General features: G+C 41.1%; 2 protein-coding genes across 2 annotated transcripts; both read left to right on the top strand.

Moving 5' to 3' along the window:
* Positions 1-429: 429 nt before the first annotated feature.
* Positions 430-5,319, top strand: LOC117514567 (phospholipase A2 inhibitor and Ly6/PLAUR domain-containing protein-like). Its single transcript, XM_034175091.1, has 5 exons — positions 430-609; positions 4,167-4,268; positions 4,358-4,504; positions 4,914-5,024; positions 5,105-5,319. The coding sequence occupies exons 1-5, from the start codon at positions 564-566 to the stop codon at positions 5,305-5,307; spliced, it is 609 nt and encodes a 202-aa protein (XP_034030982.1). The 5' UTR covers positions 430-563; the 3' UTR covers positions 5,308-5,319.
* A 2,431-nt stretch (positions 5,320-7,750) lies between these two features.
* LOC117514568 (protein SMG9-like) lies at positions 7,751-10,886 on the top strand. Its single transcript, XM_034175092.1, has 3 exons — positions 7,751-7,866; positions 7,967-8,111; positions 10,364-10,886. The coding sequence occupies exons 1-3, from the start codon at positions 7,752-7,754 to the stop codon at positions 10,419-10,421; spliced, it is 318 nt and encodes a 105-aa protein (XP_034030983.1). The 5' UTR covers position 7,751; the 3' UTR covers positions 10,422-10,886.
* The last annotated feature ends 12,447 nt before the right edge of the window (positions 10,887-23,333 follow it).

Raw genomic sequence — 23,333 nt, 5'->3', positions numbered from 1 at the left:
TCTTTGAGTTCTGTGTTTCCCCTCCTCTGCACTCGAGTGCCCATTTAGTTTGTGTTTGTTGCTTGGATTTGTCCTTCATCACATTTCACATTTAAACAACCAAACTGGAATTGATTGACACTGAGTAAATAACATTTTCAATTAATTATGGGTCTTCCCTGTGCACTAACAGCATTTCCTGTATATTCCTTTTGTGAATTGTTCTGTAATTTGTGTCTGTAACATGGCCCAAGCAGAGAGTCACCCCTTTGAGTCTGGTCTGCTTGAGGTTTCTTCCTCAGAGGGAGTTTTTTCTTACCACTGCTGCTCTGGGGGTTAGTAAGGTTAGACCTTACTTGTGTGAAGCGCCTTGAGGCAACTCTGTTGTGATTTGGCACTATATAAATGGAAATAAATTGAAATTGAATTCCTTAAAATCCAGACTCTGCTGTTCAAATAAAGTGGCAATATTTGACCTGACATACTTTGACGTTTGCACAGAGGAGGAGGAGGAGTGGCTCAAGATCCTACTTATAGTGGCCTCTCTTCAAACAGAAAAATCAGTTGCATCCTGCCGTCACAACATGTTTTTCCTTACGTTCATCCTTGTCACCGTGCTGCTCCCAAAAGGCAAGTTTCTCTTTCGTTTGCTTTGACTTTATGAAATTCTACTGAATTACATTTATTTATTGCCTTTGCTAACAGTTACCAAGGTGGAGCAGATCATTTTATGTGTCATACCAAATAAACAGTGGTGTGAGTTATCAGGGCACGTGAAGAAAACTGATAGTTGTTAGTGACTTTTATGAATGAACAATGAATTGTTTTTAAAATGAGTGCAGTGCCCGTAGGAAGTTTGTATTCCTATAGAAAACTGGGAGCTTAAGTAGGTTTTTCATGGACGGTCGTATGAGGCTGTGTTTGAAGGTGGGATGTACAAAGAGGTGAACTAACTCTACATAGTTTAACAGACAAGTGTACGATAGTTAAGACATAGTTGACATTGGGATACAAAGAGACACACAAATACAGTTATTTTAAGAAAAAGATTGTGTCATGATTCACCCCTAGGGGAGGGGAAGGTCTAGTGGTTAAGGTGTTGGGCTTGAGACCAGAAGATCCTGGGTTCAAATCCCCGCCTGACTGGAAAATCACTAAGGGCCCTTGGGCAAGGTCGTTAATCCCCTATTGCTCCTGGTGTGTAGTGAGTGCCTTGTATGGCAACACCCTGACATCAGAGTGAATGTGAGGCATAATTGTAAAGCGCTTGAGCGTCTGGTGCAGATGGAAAAGCGCTATATAAATGCAGTCCAATTACCATTTACACACAAATACAGTTATTTTAAGAAAAGATTGTGTCATGATTCACCACTGCTCAGTTCTCGACTGTTAAGTTTTTTCTGTCAGTCTGTCTTTATTGAATTCTTTTTGTCTGCTTTTTTGATTATCTGTTTATTTTGCTTTTGTCACAGCTTGTTGTTTTCTGTTCATCACACTTCAGTCACATGTTGAGTTCCATAGTTGTTTAAGTTTAGTTTTGATCCAGTGTTTTGATTGTGTTATTTCATGATTGCTTGTGTTACTAGTTTGATTTGTTGGGTTTACTACGTTAGTCTTCGGTTATATTATTTGTGTCAGTTCTGTTCGAGTTTCAACCTTTGATTTCTTGTTGCCTTCTTTTCTGTTTATTGTCTAGTATTTATCTTTTCTTGTTGAGATTCCATGCATTCCTTGTTTTTTAGTTCTTCTCAGTCTTGATATTTTAGTATTGTTAGTTGATGGTTATTAGTCACGTCCATGCTGTCACTGCACTGCCTTGTCAACACTCCTCATCTCTGTTCTCATGTATTCATGCTCAGTTTCATTTGTATCACTGTCTCCCTCTGATCACTGCACTTCCTCATCTCTGTTGGCCACACCCCATTTTGTCTGTCATCTCCTTGCCCACTTGTCACTGCACTCTCTTGCCTCACACAGTGTCTCTCATCTTTGTTTCTCTCCGCCCTCCTCCTGCCAGCTCACCACACCTGTTTCACATAACTGCCTAAATACCTCTGTGTACTAATTTACAATGTTAATGAAAATAAAGGCTTCAAAATAAAGCTTTTGAAAAATTAATCCCCAAATTTTCATAATAAAGAATGCACATCATCGTGCTATGCGTAAGCCATATCCAAAAGCTGAGGCCGATCTGACAAACATTCAGAGAGCTATGCGAGCCACATACACACAGACGTTTATTGCTTTATAGATTGTCTATTCAGTTGCCCAAAATCTATAATGTTCCAGTGATTAAAGCAGAAGAAGAAGAAGAGGGAGTTCTCGTTGAGAAACTGCAAGCAGTCAAAAATTGGATTTTAAAAAAATAATTGTTTAAAAAACATCACCGTTTGTAGTGATGTTTTGATTATTTCACCTTTGGTTGTTTTCCTTTCACTGACTCAAAAACACTTACGACCTTTTTGTTTGTTTATTAAAAATTCACATCAACTGACAACTGCTGTTGACACCAAACTACCTGAACACCCATGTGGCAACCATGTTTACAGTAAAGTTGTACCCGTCACATATAGCCAGAATCATGAAACTGCAGTCGGAGTTATGAATTGGCGCACATCCGAACGTGTCGGATTCAGTTCCAAATGTTCTTACAGCCATCTGCGGAAGTCCACACAGTTGGTCAAAATCGGCCGGTGGCCCCGAGTGGTGACGCACATGTTCATAATTCTCTGGGCGCCATTGAGGTGGGACACCTATCCGACAGCGATCCATGTGTAACCTGACGATCATCTGACCGTAATTTACATATTCTGAAGGCGGCATAAACAGGATCTAAAGCGAACTGATTGCGTTGATTGAGCTCTGAGATCGATCAGTCACAGCTAAGCCTGCCAACATGCTGTGCTAAATATGTCTACCTCCACTGGACCCCGGCCAGAGAGGGCGAAGGAAACATTGTTATGTAATAACACGTAAGTGGCACTGTGCTCACATCAGAGGCATGGCGCAGTGCCGCAACGCAGCTGACAGGATGTCACTGCTATAACGCACGTGTTATTACACGTTCACCTCCTACGTCTGTAGCAGGTATGATGCGGAAATGTTTGCCCAGCACATGAAGACATAAACAAACATGGAACTCACCTCCGGTACCTTGTGTTCCACAGCACAGCGCAGACAGCTGGTCAAGTCTCTTTCACCCGGCTGTGCTGTGTGCTGGCAACGCGATCAGATGACAAAAGCATAATCCACCTCTGTTATAATTAAATCCCATGTGAAGTGCCGTCCCACAACGATAATCCAACTACAGTTGTGTTATGATGCGTATCAAGTGGCAACAAAATCAAAATGCCCAACAAAAAGAGTTTAAAAAAGATAAAAGAGAAAGTCCACTGGCTGCAGCCTGAAAGTTGCACACGTGGGAATTGGTGCACTGCCAGCACAGCTGAGCAGCAGTTATGAGTCCAGCCGGACAAATAAATCCAGCAATGCAAGTATATACTGATCAAACACCGAAAGGGTTTTTTCACCAGACTGAACGCAGGTGATCACTGGCAGCTGTGACCCTTTTTGTCTGGCCGGATTGGACAGCTCCTGTGCACATGCGCATGCAGAGGGGCTTGTACATGTACACGCAGCTAAGTGAACATTCGGCCACACACTCGCACACTGCTTTGATCACCTGTTCTACACACGCAGCTCATTCAGTCATTGTGAACACACGCGCTCAGCTGAGTGGAACACACACTCATCACTCAGATTGCCTGTTCTACACACGTACACGTGCACACTCCGTCATGTGAGGACACACACTGATGAGAGGTCAGTTAGTGCTGGGAATGTGAGGACAAGCGAAGAATTGATTGCGTGGGTCAGTGAGTAGGTGAGTGAGTGAGAGCTCCAATGTCGGTGCCGTCTGACAGCAGTCTGTGTCATCTGACTGTTGTCTGAAATATGTTTGTGCTGCATCCTGCAGGTGTGCATGAGGCAGTGCGTTCGGATCACGGCTGGCCACGCCTCTTTTCTTCCCGACTGCGTCGGATAATGGCAATATTTGGCGTGTCGGAATGGTTCCTCCACATTCTTGCTATGTGTGACGGGGGTTTAATGTTGATATTGCTACTAAATCAAATGTATTTTTTTTTTCTTAATTTTTTTTTTTTTTTTTTACTCTTGTGTCATATCAGCCTCCAGCCTGACATGTTGTATTGATGAAGGCTCAAGCTGCACAAGCACACAATGTTCTGCATCAGAACTTTGTGGTGCAACAAGAATAACTTCATATGAAGGTATGGATGAAGTCTGCATCTAGTTATGACTGTGATCATTACTCACAGAAAAACAAGGCTGCTCTGTGCTGACTTGTTTCATGTTGCAGGCGGTACACAAATGACAGACCTCACAATAAGAAGTTGTGCTGTGGCCGAGAATTGTGTTTCAGCATCGATCAACTTTGGAGTCACTAAGACTGTCATCAACACCGTGTGCTGCTCAGCTGACAACTGCAACAACCAAAGTGTTCCTGGTAACCTCATGTGCTTATGTGCTTCTTTGTACTACACACAGTATGTGGTAAAACTACAAAACCGTTGTGTGTGTGTGTGTGTGTGTGTGTGGTGTGTGTGTGTGTGTGTGTGTGTGTGTGTGTGTGTGTGTGTGTGTGTGTGTGTGTGTGTGTGTGTGTGTGTGTGTGTCAAATACCAACAGGATCAGGAAAATTATTTCAGGACAAGTTCAATATTTTGGAATAGATTGTTGGTTTCTTATATTCTATTTGTTGAACTCTCATTTTTAACTGAAGATGATGAATTTGGGTGATAAGAGGAAGTGGAAAAAGAACTGTACTTTTTAAAAGGAGGAACTGAGTGTAGAAAAATACTCAGCACATGTTAATCCTTGTTATTCGGATGAAAATCATAGATTTTATTTTACAGAACCTCCAAGCAGAAATCCAAATGGGAAAAAGTGCTTCACCTGTGATGGACGTAGCTGCAACACAATTATGAACTGTGAGGGGACTGAGGACCACTGCATTTCAACAACAGGTATCAGATCAACAGCCCCGCTCACAGCAAACATCAGTTCATGTTCCTGACAAGGAGTTTTGTTTCTTTCATTCTTTCAGTGTCGGTGGACGAACAGAAGGTACAGTTAAAGGGCTGTGCCTCCAAGTTGGTGTGTTCAGACATCGTGAATTCACAGTTAGCTGCAGTCATCGAAGGCAAAATTAACTGCTGTCAGGGAAACTTGTGCAACGGTGCCAGCAGAACGAGCGCTGCCATCCTCATGCTGGTGACCCCGCTGCTCTCTTTGATCATGTTTGCTTAAATGATGGGGACGGTCACATTAGTCCACACCATCTTCAGTAATAAGAGTATGAAACGTATCAGTGCTACTGTGACTGCTTTCTGCCAGAGGTTGGATCATCTCTCTCATATATGCAGCAAGAACAGCTGCCTCATATGATGTAAAAGATTGATACCAGTCATTTCTATATTTCAAATCTCTTTCTGTATTACAGATCAAATTTTGTTTTCTTTTATTTTTTCAACATTTAATCTCAGTTCAAAATGCAAATTTCTTTGTTTTGTGCCATGATGTGTGTGGAATAAAAAGAATATAGAAAGTTGTTTCAGCTTCTGTAGCTTTTCTGATTGTTGCTCAGTTGTGCAGAATAAAATCTTCATATTCATCACAGCGCTTTTATTTGACTTAGTTAGTGGTTATAACCTCTGCTGAGGTTTAATTGATCATCTGGATCTAAGCGCAATTATAATTATCGATCCACCAAACATTAAGCCTAAATCTTAAATCAAATCAAATCAACTTTATTTAAAAAGCACTTGAAAAAAACAGCTGCAGCTGAAACAAAGTGCTGTACACAAGGGGACATATAAAGGCAACAAACCACAAAGTACAAATAAAAACAAGCCCCCCCCCAAAAAAACTAAAACAAGTAAAAACAGTTAAAACAGCCAAAACAGACCGAGAGTCTCATTCTGGGTTAAAGGCCAGTACATGAAAGTGGGTTTTAAGATTACAGAAAATTACAGAAGATTACAGAAATTACAGAATTACAGAAACAGAAAATGAAGAGGCCTGCCTGATGTGGAGCGGTAACTCGTTCCACATCTTTGGAGCCACAACAGAAAAAGCTCGGTCCCCTCTGAGCGTACACTTGCACCTCGGCACCTCCAGGAGGGCTGATCAGCTGACCGGAGGTGGCGAGCAGGAGCGTAAAGATGAAGCAGCTCAGAGAGGTAGGGCGGGGCAAGGCCATTTAAAGATTTAAAAACAAATAAAGAATCTTAAAATGAATTCTAAAATGCACAGGCAGCTAGTGGAGGGAGGCCAGGATAGGTGTAATGTGCTCCCTCTTATGTGCACCAGTTAGCAGATGGGTGGCAGCATTCTGAACTAGCTGGAGACGTGCAAGGGAGGACTGGCTAATTCCATAATAAAGTGCATTACAGTAATCCAGCCGGGAGGTAATAAAAGCATGGATTGCTGTTTCAAAGTGCTGATGTGCAAGAAAAGGCTTAACCTTAGCAAGCTGCCTTAAGTGAAAGAAACTCGATCTGACTACTGCACTGATTTGGTGGTCCAGTTTAAAATCGTTGTCCATCTTAAAACCCAAGTTTGTGACAGTAGATTTCGAAAGGCTGACAAAGGCCCCAGATCGACAGGTGAAGAACAGGAGCTCCTAGGGCCAAAAACAATCACCTCCGTTTTCTTTTCATTAAAATTAAGAAAATTCAATGACATCCAGGCTTTAACATCCTCAAGACAGGACAAAAGGGGCTGAAGAGAAGAGGCATAATTTTTCTTTAGGGGGACATATACAAGTAGCTTACTGTCATTAGCATAGCAGTGGAAGCTGATGCCATGCTTTCTGAGAATAGACCCCAGGGGAAGCAAATACAGGGAGAAGAGTAGGGGTCCAAGAATTGAACCCTGTGGGACCACATATAAAAGTGGAGCGGAGGAGGACTCACAAACCAAGAGGCCAATGCACATAGTCCCACCAGTTAAGTAGGACCTGAACCAGTCCAGGACACTACCACCGATGCCCACAAGCTGCTGCAACTTATCATGTTTGCGGTCAATTGTATCAAAAGCAGCAGTCAGGTCAAGCAGGACAAGAATGACATGGTTGCCGCTATCATTTGCCATTAAAATGTCATTAAAACCTTTAAAAGGGCAGTTTCTGTGCTATGCAACATTTTAAAACCAGACTGAAAAACCTCTGAAATGTTATGTTCATCAAGGTAAGTTAAAAGTTGTGCATAGACAATTTTCTCCAGGATCTTGGAGACAAATGGCAACTTGGAGATAGGCCTAAAGTTTGATAGTTCAGTGTTGTCGAGGCCAGGCTTCTTCAACAAAGGCTGAACGACTGCGTGTTTAAAACTAACAGGGACAACACCGGAGGATAGGCTGCTGTTTATAATGGTCAGAACAGACTGCCCTAAGGTAGGAAAAAGTTCTTTAAAAAAGCGGGGGGGACATATCACGAGGGGAACCCGATGGTTTCAAATGAGCCACCACCTCGAACTGTGACAAGTCGCAGGTTCAAATCTGTTAAAAACCGCAGGTCAGGGAGCAGAGACAGAGGGGTCAAAGTTGGGTGGAGAAATGAGAGCTCTTGCAGAAGCAACCTTGTCAATAAAAAAATGTAGAAAACTGTTACATAAGTCTGACCTTTTACAAATAATACATGTCAGCTGTACTCATCCCGGATGTGGTTTGTATCTGGTTTCAGGTACTTGTCCATGCTGGACTGCAATATCTTCCCTGGCTTGGGTCGAGACTATGTGGGAACTGAAGTGAACTTGTTCCTTCTTCCCCTGCAGGAGAATGATGGGGATGATAGCCTCATGAAAGCAGGTTAGAGAGCATTAATAAGATGTCACATCAACTCCAACCTACCTGCACTTTATAGCTGTACATTGTGTGAAATCTGAATTTGTCACTGTGACTTATTTAGGGCCTGGAACGTACCCACTGTTCTCTTTGCTCCCGGGGTACAAAGGACACCCTTCCTTCTCCACCATGGTTTCCAAACTCCGCAGCCAAATACTTGCGATGCCTCGCTGTCAACTGTCTCACACCATCCTTACTGAAAAGAACTGGTAAGATGAAAAAAAAACCAAAACAAAAGTCAGGTCCCAAGGCTGTTCTGACTACAGTGTTTCCCAGAGTATAAGTCAGACCTGTCAGAAATGGCCTCTTAAAGGGGGCAGTACAAGTATAAACTTTTTTCTGTATTATCAGCTCGATGATTTGGAATTTGTGGGCATTGTTGAAGTATACTTTTATTATTGACATTTATTCAGTTTATTTTGTTTCATGTGTTGATTCCTGGAAAAGCCCTAAATAAAGAGTTAGCATAATTATTAGTAATATTTCTGGTATTTATATTTGTGTATTTATATTTGCAAATTGTTTTTACTTTCACTTTTGATACTCTGTGTGCTTCTTACCTTGTGTACTGCTATACAATGCTGCTGGAACCTCAGTTTCCCTGAGGGTGTCTTCCCAAGGGATTAATAAAGCTCTATCTATCTAATGTAATAACAAATGTGTTATTTTTAGTATATAAGTTACATCAAATTGTGAGTTGGAGGACCTTCAGACTAGCAAAAAAACAACTTATACTGTGGAAGATGTAGTAATCACAGCAGTTCTGAACGCAACCTGGGACTCTCCTCTGCATTACCGCTCTCAGTGCGGCATATATTTGACAAATATATCAAATCTTCAGAAGATGCCATTACAGTGTGTAAAATTGAATCTCTGTGTCTGTAAAGGTACTTGGTGAGTTTTCCACATGAAATGCTGCTGTCTTGAGCTTGAAGTGAAAGTCACTGTCGACTTTGTAGTACAGTGACTGAAGTTTAAACTGCTCTAACTTGCACCATATGTATCCATGAGTAACAGCGAAATACAGTAGTGTTCAAAATAATAGTAGTGCTATGTGACTAAAAAGATTAATCCAGGTTTTGAGTATATTCTTATTGTTACATGGGAAACAAGGTACCAGTAGATTCTCACAAATCCAACAAGACCAAGCATTCATGATATGCACACTCTTAAGGCTATGAAATTAGGCTATTAGTAAAAAAAAGTAGAAAAGGGGGTGTTCACAGTAATAGTAGCATCTGCTGTTGATGCTACAAACTCAAAACTATTATGTTCAAACTGCTTTTTTAGCAATCCTGTGAATCACTAAACAAGTATTTAGTTGTATAACCACAGTTTTTCATGATTTCCAAGATTTTGCTCATTTACTAGTGTGCTTGGGATCATTGACTTGTTGAAACACCCATTTCAAGGGCATGTCCTCTTCAGCATAAGGCAACGTGACTTCTTCAAGTATTTTGACATATCCAAACTGATCCATGATACCTGGTATGCGATATATAGACCCAACACCATAGTAGGAAAACATGCCCATATCATGATGCTTGCACCACCATGCTTCACTGTCTTCACTGTGAACTGTGGCTTGAATTCAGAGTTTGGGGGTCGACTCACGAACTGTCTGCGGCCCTTGGACCCAAAAGACAATTTACTCTCATCAGTCCACAAAATATTCCTCCATTTCTCTTTAGGTCAGTTTGTGTTCTTTGGCAAATTGTAACCTCTTCTGCACGTCTTTTTTAACAGAGGGACTTTGCGGGGGATTTCTTGCAAATAAATTAGCTTCACACAGGCGTCTTCTGTCACAGCACTTACAGGTAACTCCAGACTGTCTTGATCATCCTGGAGCTGATCAATGGTGAGCCTTTGCCATTCTTGTTATTCTTCTATCCATTTTGATGGTTGTTTTCCGTTTTCTCTTCCACGCGTCTCTTTTTTTTTTGTTGTTGTCCATTTTAAGCCTGGAGATCATTGTAGATGAACAGCCTATAATTTTTGCACCTGCGTATGTTTTCCCTCTCCAATCAATTTTTTAATCAAACTACGCTGTTCTTCTGAACAATGTCTTGAACGTCCCATTTTCCTCAGGCTTCAAAGAGAAAAGCATGTTCAACAGGTGCTGGCTTCATCCTTAAATAGGGGACCACCTGATTCACACCTGTTTGTTCCACAAAATTGACAAACTCACTGACTGAATGCCACACTATTATTATTGAACACCCCCTTTTCTACTTTTTTTTTTTTTTACTAATAGCCCAATTTCATAGCCTTAAGAGTGTGCATATCATGAATGCTGGTCTTGTTGGATTTGTGAGACTCTACTGGTACCTGGTTTCCCATGTAACAAGAAATGCACTCAAAACCGGGATTAATCTTTTAGTCACATAGCACTACTATATTCTGAACACTACTGTCCAGCGTGACACAGTAGAGGTGAGCAGCATTTGTGATCTTGTTGCAGGTTTCACTATGCGGCTCGTATCTGGGACGGAGTGAAAAAAGTCTTCAGCCCTCTCTGAATACAGCCGCTTGCTCTGCTGACAGCTTGCCCCGTCTGCTCATGGTTGACAAGTGACCGTTCAGCTCCAATGACAAGTCACACAAACGGAAATGCAGATGTGAAAATGGACAGATTAATCTTGACTCTGAAACAGGAGGCCGTGTCAGTGATGATGAACGAGCTGTGACCACACACTTTGGTTGAAGTGAAAGTCTGCAGACTCTTGCAGCTTTGTCAAAGGATTTCAACGAGGCATCCATGCGCAGAAGGAAGTGGTAGTTCAACACATAGGATGGAGGTGTGATGATCTAAACCACTTCCTTGTGTGCATACAGGCATTTGTACCCATAATTCATCATGTATGTATGCACAGGACAGAAAAAGAACAAGGGCAATGCTTCTGGGATTGAATCCAGATAATTGTATATCACTGTCAGTTTTCAATGGTCACAGGTTACACCGCTGTGCAATATCACTTAAATATCTGATTGTTCAAAAACTTTGTTACCTCGCAGTAATTGTTGTTGGTTAATCAACAGACAAAAGTTGCCCGATGCTCAGTCTCTCCAGTCACCTCCCTCGAAGCATACAATTCCTTCAAAGTTGTTACTGGGCTCTTGGTAGCTTCCCTCACTAATCTGTTTTGTTTACTATCACGTTTTGAAACCAAATGACCATACTCTTTATTTTATTTTTTTCCTGATTTGAGGGTAATGAACTGCAAGAGATATTCAGTGATTTTGGAAAAGTGATTTAGGTGTGTGTTTGTGGGGGTGGAGGCGGTTTAAGTGTTTGCATACCTGTACTGACTTGTACTGAGTTTGTACTGTGAGGTCTGTATTTTCACTGTCGTCTTTCTAAAGTGTTGACTGGTGGTTGTGACATAATGAAGTCATAGGTGATTAAAATGTTGAAAGATGTGAAATTGCACAGTGATGTACTCAATTCTGCTGTACGTTTGTGTTGCTGTCTCTGTACCTTTGTATCTGTTTCACTTTCACAAGCAGCCAGTTTTAAATGTGGCATGCTACAGACCAGTAAATGAAACCTAAAGAGTTCTCAAATCATTTGAACTACTATTTTGACTCCCTTCATGTTTTTTTTTTTTTTTCTATGATGGCGAGATTCATGCTTCCTTACCTTCTCGTCATAAGCAATATGTATGATCCTTCAATTCAAAATAATGAGGATTCTGAAAGTTGGTAGCTTTCAGTAGAAACCAACATTACACTTATAGCAGAGCAGCTACTGATTCTCTTTTGTTCTCTTCAAAGTTCTAGCCACGCTACAAAATGCAAAAGGCTTGAACATGCCTTTGGCCTCCTGCAATGTTTGGGACACATTTGGACCACAATTCAACGTGCATGTATTGCCATGGTATTTAGAAATGGACATTTCTGAATAGGTCTCTTTTTAGCTTATGAAAGTGCATCGATTCATTGTTGCAATACTAAGAATTAGGAACCAGTTGTTATTAATGTTATTCCATTTCTGATTCTTCTTGGGTCATGAAGTCGGGTCATTTCTGTTAAAAAACACTAAAATCCTCCATGCTGGCGTTACTGTTTAATCCTTTTTTCTGGTCATAGTAGATAATTATTTACACATCAGTAGCTGTTTTGGTTTTCTACTGGTGTGCAGGAATTAATGTGAGTAATGCTTATGGGATAGAGAGTGTTGTAATAAAGTAAAATGTATATTTGTCGATCCCTGTCTGAATACTTTTGTGGTCTTGAGGCTGCTGGTTGAATCTCTTCAAGCGTTTCACAGCTTCACAAACAGCCACATAACTTTTGTTTTGACAGACCAAGAAATGAAACCGAAGGTTGGGCAACAATGGAAATGTACAAAAAAAAACCCTGAGAAGCTCTGTGCATTTGAAGTTTAATGACTCACTTGATGTTCCGTCTGCCATGTCCAATTACTGATCAACACAACAGGTGTGGAATTGGGTCCCTGAAGCCCAACAGATTCAGCGGATTCCAGCTTTCTCCTTGCATCTAATTAAAAACATGCACCTTTGTTTTAAAAGACTGGAGAAAGTGACTACAGGGTCCTAATTGTAATTTAACACAGTTGTAGTGATTGCATCATTGTTACGGTGACAAATATTCACTTGACGTTCACAAAAAAGGACTAATGAGGTTTGAGTTAAATGTAGAAAGAGAATTAAAAAAATAAGACAATGAGTTTGTGAAAACTATTTACCAAACAATGTCACTGAGGAGGAAAAGTTTAAAACACTTGATTTCTTGAAAGCTGGTTAAGTTTGTTGACATATATCAGTAAATGACAACAACCACTGCTAAACCGGGCATGTTGAGGCCCATCATTGGAGACACTTTGGCCTCACCATCGCGGTTTTGAATGGAGAGAAGGTTTTTTTAATGTGAAATTTGAGTTAGTATGCAAATAATGAATGTTTACGAGTGCAGTGGTAAGAGTTCATGAGGTGAATCTTTCACCTCATGAAATATCTTTCCATTACACCAATGAAGAAACATTCATTATTTGTGCCTCCGATGACTGCAGCTAATTATGAATTCACTCTGCCCGAACACACCAACTTGGAGGCACAGCCTTTAACGATACGTTCTGTCCGCCCGCCAACACTGAAAGAATGAAAGAAACAAAACTCCTTGTCAGGAACATAGACTGATGTTTGCTGTCAGAGGGGCTGTTCATCTGATACCTGTTGTTGAAATGCAGTGGTCCTTACTCCCCTCACAGTTCAACAGTTGTGGTGCAGCCAGTTCCATCGCAGCTGAAGCACTTTTTCCCATTTGGAGGGCTGCTTGGTGCTTCTGTAAAATAAAATATGCTTTTCATCTGAATAACAAGGATTAACGTGGGCTGAGTATTTTTCTACACGCAGTTCCTCCTTTAAGGCCCCTTCACACATAGTACGAATGTGGTCAAATTACGCATGAAGCAGGAATCGTATGAATTATACGTGTAAAATCGTCAAGCTGGATGTGAAATTTGTTTAAGTGCCCCCCACAAGTGTGGCTTTGCAAACAGTCACAGTGACGTGTGTGCATGTACTCCTCTCCCCCCAACACATCTGGCATGCCGGGGGGGATTTACACTTGTATAAAATGCTTATATGCATGTACAGATCTGATCACATGGAGGCCAGACAGTGAGGTCTGATCGCACACAGCACAGGGAGGGGCCTGTCAGCTGATCGCAGCACACTGACAGCTGGATACAACTCTGTGCACACATTAAAAACACAGAAACCACCGCCAGGACAATTATACAAATAATTACAACAATTCCTACATACCGCAATTACATAACAAATAACAGAAATGAATGACCACATAACAAAGAGTGACGTGTTGTTCTGGGTCCTGAATGGACAGGGGGGCGTGTCTGCTCACAACCACGGCTGTAAAGATCTCTGCTCCTAGACGTCTCAGCTGGAGGACACGTTCTGTGTTTGGAAGGACATAAACTTACAACATTCCTCTGTGAGGCGTGTGTCTCTGCCTGTTGTCCTCATGTGGAAATATATAAAACATCTTTTGCTTTTGCGCCAGGCTGCAGTGGCTGGACACAGCACACTTCATCCATGTCCTTGTTGATTCAGGCATTTTTCCACATTGATTACAGGCCAGCGATGGTAGCTCATTGGTAAAGTTTCTGGCTGGCAATCAGAACTTTTGGAAAGTGCAGGTTTGAATCCTGTGGGTGGCATTTATTTATTTTATTTTCACAGCAGCTGGGCGGCGTGTCCAGCTGGCCCTGTGTGCATGTCCGGCATGACACACGTGTCTTGTGGACAGTGTGCCACAGGACAGACACTGCATCATGTGGAACAGAGCTCACGTGGGTGACATGACATTCAGATTGCCCGCTGCGTGTTCTGATCTGACGATCCATTTCATCTGGGGTAGCCTGTCAATGTATGTGCACTCACTGCAGCCCATTGCAGCATTGATATATGTTTTTATCTATGTCCATGTCCATGTGATGACAGCAAGCAGACACACGCGTGTCACAGTGAACATTTGTTAGTTCATGCCCGTCCAAACGCTGCACGTGTTCTCCAGCTGGGACGTCCAGAACCACAGATCTACACAGCTGCTCCTGTGGGCAGACACACCCCCTGTCAGTTCAGTGCACACACCAACGTGTGACTGTGTCTGTTTGTAACGCCACACTCTGGGGGAACTTAGACAAATTTCACATCCAGCTCGACAATGATTGTCTGCTGATTGCTTTCGTGATGATAGTGCGACTGCCCACACATTTTCTAAGTGCCAAGTGAGCAGTGTTAGATGTTCGTGTGTGTCAGCTGGAATTGGCCGACACCTGCCGTGAGAGGGTTCGATGGGCTCTCACAGGGCACATTCTGTCTTTCAGCCACTGGTGTGCACAAATAGTTGAAGCCACAGGTGTATGAGGCGTTAAAGGCAGCTACGATTTTACACGCATACCATTCCTGCTTCATGCGCAATTCGACCATTCGTAATATGTGTGAAGGGGCCCTAAAGGAGGAACTGAGTGTAGAAAAATACTCAGCACATGTTAATCCTTGTTATTCGGATGAAAAGCATAGATTTTATTTTACAGAAGCACCAAGCAGAACTCCAAATGGGAAAAAGTGCTTTAGCTGTGATGGACGTAGCTGCACCACAATTATGAACTGTGAGGGGACTGAGGACCACTGCATTTCAACAACAGGTATCAGATCAACAGCCCCGCTCACAGCAAACATCAGTTCATGTTCCTGACAAGGAGTTTTGTTTCTTTCATTCTTTCAGTGGGCGGACAGAAGGTACAGTTAAAGGGCTGTGCCTCCAAGTTGGTGTGTTCAGACATGGTGAATTCACAGTTAGCTGCAGTCATCGGAGGCAAAATTAACTGCTGTCAGGGAAACTTGTGCAACGGTGCCAGCAGAACGAGCGCTGCCATCCTCATGCTGGTGACCCCGCTGCTCTCTTTGATCATGTTTGCTTAAATGATGGGGACGGTCACATTAGTCCACACCATCTTCAGTAATAAGAGTATGAAACGTATCAGTGCTACTGTGACTGCTTTCTGCCAGAGGTTGGATCATCTCTCTCATATATGCAGCAATAACAGTTGCCTCATATGATGTAAAAGATTGATACCAGTCATTTCTACATTTCAATCTTTCTGTATTACAGATAAAATTTTCTTTTCTTTTTTTATTTTCAACATTTAATCTCAGTTCAAAATGCAAATTTCTTTGTTTTGTGCCATGATGTGTGTGGAATAAAAGAACATAGAAAGTTGTTTCAGCTTCTGTAGCTTTTCTGATTGTTGCTCAGTTGTGCAGAATAAAATCTTCATATTCATCACAGCGCTTTTATTTGACTTAGTTAGTGGTTGCTGAGGTGTTTAAGTGATCATCTGAATCTGAGCACAATTATAATTATCGATCCACCAAACATTAAACCTAAATCTTAAATCTAACAAATGAAATGAAAATCTTCTGTGATTTGACCTCTTGCTTGCCTCTACTGGTGGTTGGCTCTCACTGCGGTATTGTATCACTTCCTGTTCCGGAGCACAGCGGTGTTTTTCTGTATCTGTTAGCTGTTTAATCTGCGCAGTTAGATTGATCTAGTTATCTAGATTACGATTTGTTTCCCAGTGTATCTTTACGTGCCTTAACTAAAGCACTCCTTCTGCTGAATCACCTCTAAATTATTTACACATTATTCACTTTGCGTGTTTTTAGGAATCCGCTAGCTTAGCGTAGCTACTAGCTCTTAGCCGATTTAGCATGGCGGCTTCTCCTGTCTCTCCCGCACTTTTCTGCTCTGGGTGTGAAATGTTTAGTTATTCCTCGGCCTCCTTTAGCAGTAACGGTACTTGTAATAAGTGTAGCTTATTCGTAGCTTGGAGGCCAGGCTGGGCGAATTGGAGACTCGGCTCCGCACCGTGGAAAATTCTACAGCTAGCCAGGCCCCTGTAGTCGGTGCGGACCAAGGTAGCTTAGCCGCCGTTAGTTCCCCCCTGGCAGATCCCGAGCAGCCGGGAAAGCAGGCTGACTGGGTGACTGTGAGGAGGAAGCGTAGCCCTAAACAGAAGCCCTGTGTACACCGCCAACCCGTTCACATTTCTAACCATTTTTCCCCCACTCGACGACACACCCGCCGAGGATCAAACTCTGGTTATTGGCGACTCTGTTTTGAGAAATGTGAAGTTAGCGACACCAGCAACCATAGTCAATTGTCTTCCGGGGGCCAGAGCAGGCGACATTGAAGGAAATTTGAAACTGCTGGCTAAGGCTAAGCGTAAATTTGGTAAGATTGTAATTCACGTCGGCAGTAATGGCACCCGGTTACGCCAATCGGAGGTCACTAAAATTAACATTAAATCGGTGTGTAACTTGCAAAAACAATGTCGGACTCTGTAGTTTTCTCTGGACCCCTCCCCAATCGGACCGGGAGTGACATGTTAGCCGCATGTTCTCCTTGAATTGCTGGCTGTCTGAGTGGTGTCCAAAAATGAGGTGGGCTTCATAGATAATTGGCAAAGCTTCTGGGGAAAACCTGGTCTTGTTAGGAGAGACGGCATCCATCCCACTTTGGATGGAGCAGCTCTCATTTCTAGAAATCTGGCCAATTTTCTTAAATCCTCCAAACCGTGACTATCCAGGGTTGGGACCAGGAAGCAGAGTTGTAGTCTTACACACCTCTCTGCAGCTTCTCTCCCCCTGCCATCCCCTCATTACCCCATCCCCGTAGAGACGGTGCCTGCTCCCAGACTACCAATAACCAGCAAAAATCTATTTAAGCATAAAAATTCAAAAAGAAAAAATAATATAGCACCTTCAACTGCACCACAGACTAAAACAGTTAAATGTGGTCTATTAAACATTAGGTCTCTCTCTTCTAAGTCCCTGGTGGTAAATGATATAATAATTGATCAACATATTGATTTATTCTGCCTAACAGAAACCTGGTTACAGCAGGATGAATATGTTAGTTTAAATGAGTCAACACCCCCGAGTCACACTAACTGTCAGAATGCTCGTAGCACGGGCCGGGGCGGAGGATTAGCAGCAATCTTCCATTCCAGCTTATTAATTAATCAAAAACCCAGACAGAGCTTTAATTCATTTGAAAGCTTGTCTCTTAGTCTTGTCCATCCAAATTGGAAGTCCCAAAAACCAGTTTTATTTGTTATTATCTATCGTCCACCTGGTCGTTACTGTGAGTTTCTCTGTGAATTTTCAGACCTTTTGTCTGACTTAGTGCTTAGCTCAGATAAGATAATTATAGTGGGCGATTTTAACATCCACACAGATGCTGAGAATGACAGCCTCAACACTGCATTTAATCTATTATTAGACTCTATTGGCTTTGCTCAAAAAGTAAATGAGTCCACCCACCACTTTAATCATATCTTAGATCTTGTTCTGACTTATGGTATGGAAATAGAAGACTTAACAGTATTCCCTGAAAACTCCCTTCTGTCTGATCATTTCTTAATAACATTTACATTTACTCTGATGGACTACCCAGCAGTAGGGAATAAGTTTCATTACACTAGAAGTCTTTCAGAAAGCGCTGTAACTAGGTTTAAGGATATGATTCCTTCTTTATGTTCTCTAATGCCATATAACAACACAGTGCAGAGTAGCTACCTAAACTCTGTAAGGGAGATAGAGTATCTCGTCAATAGTTTTACATCCTCATTGAAGACAACTTTGGATGCTGTAGCTCCTCTGAAAAAGAGAGCTTTAAATCAGAAGTGTCTGACTCCGTGGTATAACTCTCAAACTCGTAGCTTAAAGCAGATAACCCGTAAGTTGGAGAGGAAATGGCGTCTCACTAATTTAGAAGATCTTCACTTAGCCTGGAAGAAGAGTCTGTTGCTCTATGGAAGGGCCCTCCGTAAAGCTAGGACATCTTTCTACTCATCACTAATTGAAGAAAATAAGAACAACCCCAGGTTTCTTTTCAGCGCTGTAGCCAGGCTGACAAAGAGTACGAGCTCTATTGAGCTGAGTATTCCATTAACTTGACTTCATGACTTTCTTTGCTAACAAAATTTTAACTATTAGAGAAAAAATTACTCATAACCATCCCAAAGACGTATCGTTATCTTTGGCTGCTTTCAGTGATGCCGGTATTTGGTTAGACTCTTTCTCTCCGATTGTTCTGTCTGAGTTATTTTCATTAGTTACTTCATCCAAACCATCAACATGTTTATTAGACCCCATTCCTACCAGGCTGCTCAAGGAAGCCCTACCATTATTTAATGCTTCGATCTTAAATATGATCAATCTATCTTTGTTAGTTGGCTATGTACCACAGGCTTTTAAGGTGGCAGTAATTAAACCATTACTTAAAAAGCCATCACTTGACCCAGCTATCTTAGCTAATTATAGGTCAATCTCCAACCTTCCTTTTCTCTCAAAAATTCTTGAAAGGGTAGTTGTAAAACAGCTAACTGATCATCTGCAGAGGAATGGTCTATTTGAAGAGTTTCAGTCAGGTTTTAGAATTCATCATAGTACAGAAACAGCATTAGTGAAGGTTACAAATGATCTTCTTATGGCCTCGGACAGTGGACTCATCTCTGTGCTTGTTCTGTTAGACCTCAGTGCTGCTTTTGATACTGTTGACCATAAAATTTTATTACAGAGATTAGAGCATGCCATAGGTATTAAAGGCACTGCGCTGCGGTGGTTTGAATCATATTTGTCTAATAGATTACAATTTGTTCATGTAAATGGGGAATCTTCTTCACAGACTAAAGTTAATTATGGAGTTCCACAAGGTTCTGTGCTAGGACCAATTTTATTCACTTTATATATGCTTCCCTTAGGCAGTATTATTAGACGGTATTGCTTAAATTTTCATTGTTACGCAGATGATACCCAGCTTTATCTATCCATGAAGCCAGAGGACACACACCAATTAGCTAAACTGCAGGATTGTCTTACAGACATAAAGACATGGATGACCTCTAATTTCCTGCTTTTAAACTCAGATAAAACTGAAGTTATTGTACTTGGCCCCACAAATCTTAGAAACATGGTGTCTAACCAGATCCTTACTCTGGATGGCATTACCCTGACCTCTAGTAATACTGTGAGAAATCTTGGAGTCATTTTTGATCAGGATATGTCATTCAAAGCGCATATTAAACAAATATGTAGGACTGCTTTTTTGCATTTATGCAATATCTCTAAAATCAGAAAGGTCTTGTCTCAGAGTGATGCTGAAAAACTAATTCATGCATTTATTTCCTCTAGGCTGGACTATTGTAATTCATTATTATCAGGTTGTCCTAAAAGTTCCCTAAAAAGCCTTCAGTTAATTCAAAATGCTGCAGCTAGAGTACTGACGGGGACTAGAAGGAGAGAGCATATCTCACCCATATTGGCCTCTCTTCATTGGCTTCCTGTTAATTCTAGAATAGAATTTAAAATTCTTCTTCTTACTTATAAGGTTTTGAATAATCAGGTCCCATCTTATCTTAGGGACCTCGTAGTACCATATCACCCCAATAGAGCGCTTCGCTCTCAGACTGCAGGCTTACTTGTAGTTCCTAGGGTTTGTAAGAGTAGAATGGGAGGCAGAGCCTTCAGCTTTCAGGCTCCTCTCCTGTGGAACCAGCTCCCAATTCAGATCAGGGAGACAGACACCCTCTCTACTTTTAAGATTAGGCTTAAAACTTTCCCTTTTGCTAAAGCTTATAGTTAGGGCTGGATCAGGTGACCCTGAACCATCCCTTAGTTATGCTGCTATAGACGTAGACTGCTGGGGGGTTCCCATGATGCACTGTTTCTTTCTCTTTTTGCTCTGTATGCACCACTCTGCATTTAATCATTAGTGATCGATCTCTGCTCCCCTCCACAGCATGTCTTTTTCCTGGTTCTCTCCCTCAGCCCCAACCAGTCCCAGCAGAAGACTGCCCCTCCCTGAGCCTGGTTCTGCTGGAGGTTTCTTCCTGTTAAAAGGGAGTTTTTCCTTCCCACTGTAGCCAAGTGCTTGCTCACAGGGGGTCGTTTTGACCGTTGGGGTTTTACATAATTATTGTATGGCCTTGCCTTACAATATAAAGCGCCTTGGGGCAACTGTTTGTTGTGATTTGGCGCTATATAAAAAAATTGATTGATTGATTGATTGATTTCAGTATATTGGGAGAGTTTTTCTATTTCTATCTTGTTATATTTATTATTTTAATCAGTTTTAAAAAATAACCCAATATATGATATATTTGTGAATTCCACAAAATGTTTACTTTTTATGGGAAGCAACTGTTATATTTTTTACAAACATGGCTAACCATTTTGATAAAGTGGACAGGACAGTGGTCTGGACAGGACGCCAGTCTTTTGCAAGGCCAATATTTTGTATTTCATAAATTAATTCTTCAGCCAACAGTTCATAAATTCATCAGTGAATCAACTCCTCACATTATGTTATCAACTGATAATCATTTTCTTCTCTGAAATGAGCGTAAATATTCTTTCATATACCATAGTCATCAACCTGACCATTAGGCCATATTAAAAATAGTTTGAAACATATTCATCAAATAATTTTATTGGTCAAAAATCCATATGAACTAATAAGTACTACACCACCGACATACACAATTACATAACAAATAATAAAAAAAAAAAAATCACATAACACAGAAACAGAGTGACACGGTGGTGTGTGCACTGAACTGACAAGGGCGCGTGGCCGCCGACAGCAGCAGCTGTTGAGATCTCTGCTTCTGGACGTCACGGCTGGGGAACACGTTCCGTGTTTGGACAGACATGACCTTACAACTGTCCACTGTGATGTGCGTGTGTCTGCTTGCTGTCTCCACATGCGCACGGGGCTGGCTGGACACGCTGGGCCAGCAGATGTGGACATGATAAGAGCGCACTGCTTCATTCATGTCATTTCATCTCTGTACGTCTGACCATGGGTCATCTACAGAGAACAGACGGTTCATACTTGCATTGTCTGCTTGATAAGATGGATTCAATAAAATGTGTTTTTTCTTGGTGTGTGGTTTTATTTTTTTTCCTCCACACCGGATGCATGATGTGGTGTAACATGTTCCAGCTGTTTTTTTCTCCACAACAGGGGCAGTTACAGCACTTTATTGCCGTCTACATCGTCTAAATTCTCTTTAAAAAAAAAGTTTATCTCCTTGTTGATTTAAGGCATTACGCTAGGACAGTGATGGTAGTGTAGTGGTAAAGTTTCTGTCTGTTAATCAGAGCTTTTGTAAATTGCAGGTTCAAATCCCACAGGTGACGTATTTTTTTTTCTTTCACAGCAGCTGCGCAATGTGGTTCCACATGCTCCAGCTGCTCGCACTGTGTTCCCGTACACAAAAACATCGCAGCTGTCACAGATGTACTTGCTCAGATGATGTTTTAGTGATAATGCTGTTATAGTTGAGATGTCTGCACAATAAAAGGGGGGAAAAATTTATTTAAGAAAAAGATTGAACATGCCTTTGGCATCCTGCAATGCTTGGACACATTTGTACCCACAATTCAAAATATATGTATGTACGGGATTAAGAGACTGACATTTCTGAAATGATCTCTTTTAATGTTATGAAAACACATTAAGGAACCCATTGTTATTAATTACAGATCAAATTTTCTTTTCTTTTTTTATTTTCAACATTTAATCTCAGTTCAAAATGCAAATTTCTTTGTTTTGCGCCATGATGTGTGTGGAATAAAAAGAATATAGAAAGTTGTTTCAGCTTCTGTAGCTTTTCTGATTGTTGCTCAGTTGTGCAGAATAAAATCTTCATATTCATCACAGCACTTTTATTTGACTTACTTAGTGGTTATAACCTCTGCTGAGGTGTTTAATTGATCATCTGGATCTGAGCGCAATTATAATTATCGATCCACCAAACATTAAACCAAAATCTTAAATCTAACAAATGAAATGAAAATCTTGTGTGATTTCACTTTCTTGGGAGAGTTTTTATATTTCTGTCTTGTCATCTTTATTATTTTAATCAGTGAAGAAAAATAACCCAATATATGATATATTTGTGAATTCTGCAAAGTGTCTACTTTTTATGTGAAGCAACTGTTATATTTTTTACAAACAAGGCTAACCATTTTGATACAGTTGACACAAACTAATTTTTAATGTTATGGTTGGTCATTTGGGACACAGTGTCAATAGTTTGGACCCTTGATTTTAAGTCTAATGACATATATAAACAATATTACAAACTGATTTACTAACCATATGTTTTTGTCCAACATCAATGGATATATTACCTCATGATTTCTTATTATAGCTTCCTTTATTATTACGTCAGGAGTCTAGACCATATATTAAGTTGTTAATGTGTTTTAATATATATTTTGTATTTCCATCCATTCATATACCCGCTTACTCCAACGAAGGGTCACGGGGGGTTGGAGCCTATCCCAGCAGTCATAGGGCATGAGGCAGGGTACACTCTGGAAAGGACGCGTCTTTTGCAAGGCCAATATTTTGTATTTCATGAATTAATTCTTCAGCCAACAGTTCATAAATTCATCAGTGAATCAACTCCTCACATTATGTTATCAACTGATAATCATTTTCTTTTCTGAAATGATCGTAAATATTCTTTCATATACCACAGTCATCAACCTGACCATTAGGCCATATTAAAAATAGTTTGAAACATATTCATCAAATAATTATATCGGTCAAAAATCCATAGGAAAATACAAAATACCTCAATCAATGTCATCATTATTTTGGAGGAACAGAAATGGCTTGGACTCCCACAATGCCTCAGCAGTGTTGGCTTGTATGGACATGGTGCTTTGGAACTGCCTGTGTCCAGCCTCACTGAAGAATATAAATGCGCTAAAGCGAGACTGAACATGACTCTGACTCTCACGATGCAGCAATACGAGCAACTGCACCCAGCTTAGCAACTGGTAGGAAATGGACTCCAGCAG

This window comes from Thalassophryne amazonica, chromosome 7, assembly GCF_902500255.1.
Source record: "Thalassophryne amazonica chromosome 7, fThaAma1.1, whole genome shotgun sequence".
In the NCBI taxonomy this organism is placed as follows: domain Eukaryota; kingdom Metazoa; phylum Chordata; class Actinopteri; order Batrachoidiformes; family Batrachoididae; genus Thalassophryne; species Thalassophryne amazonica.
Note: the sequence above shows the minus strand (reverse complement) of the source record. Positions and strands in the feature narration are given on the sequence as shown.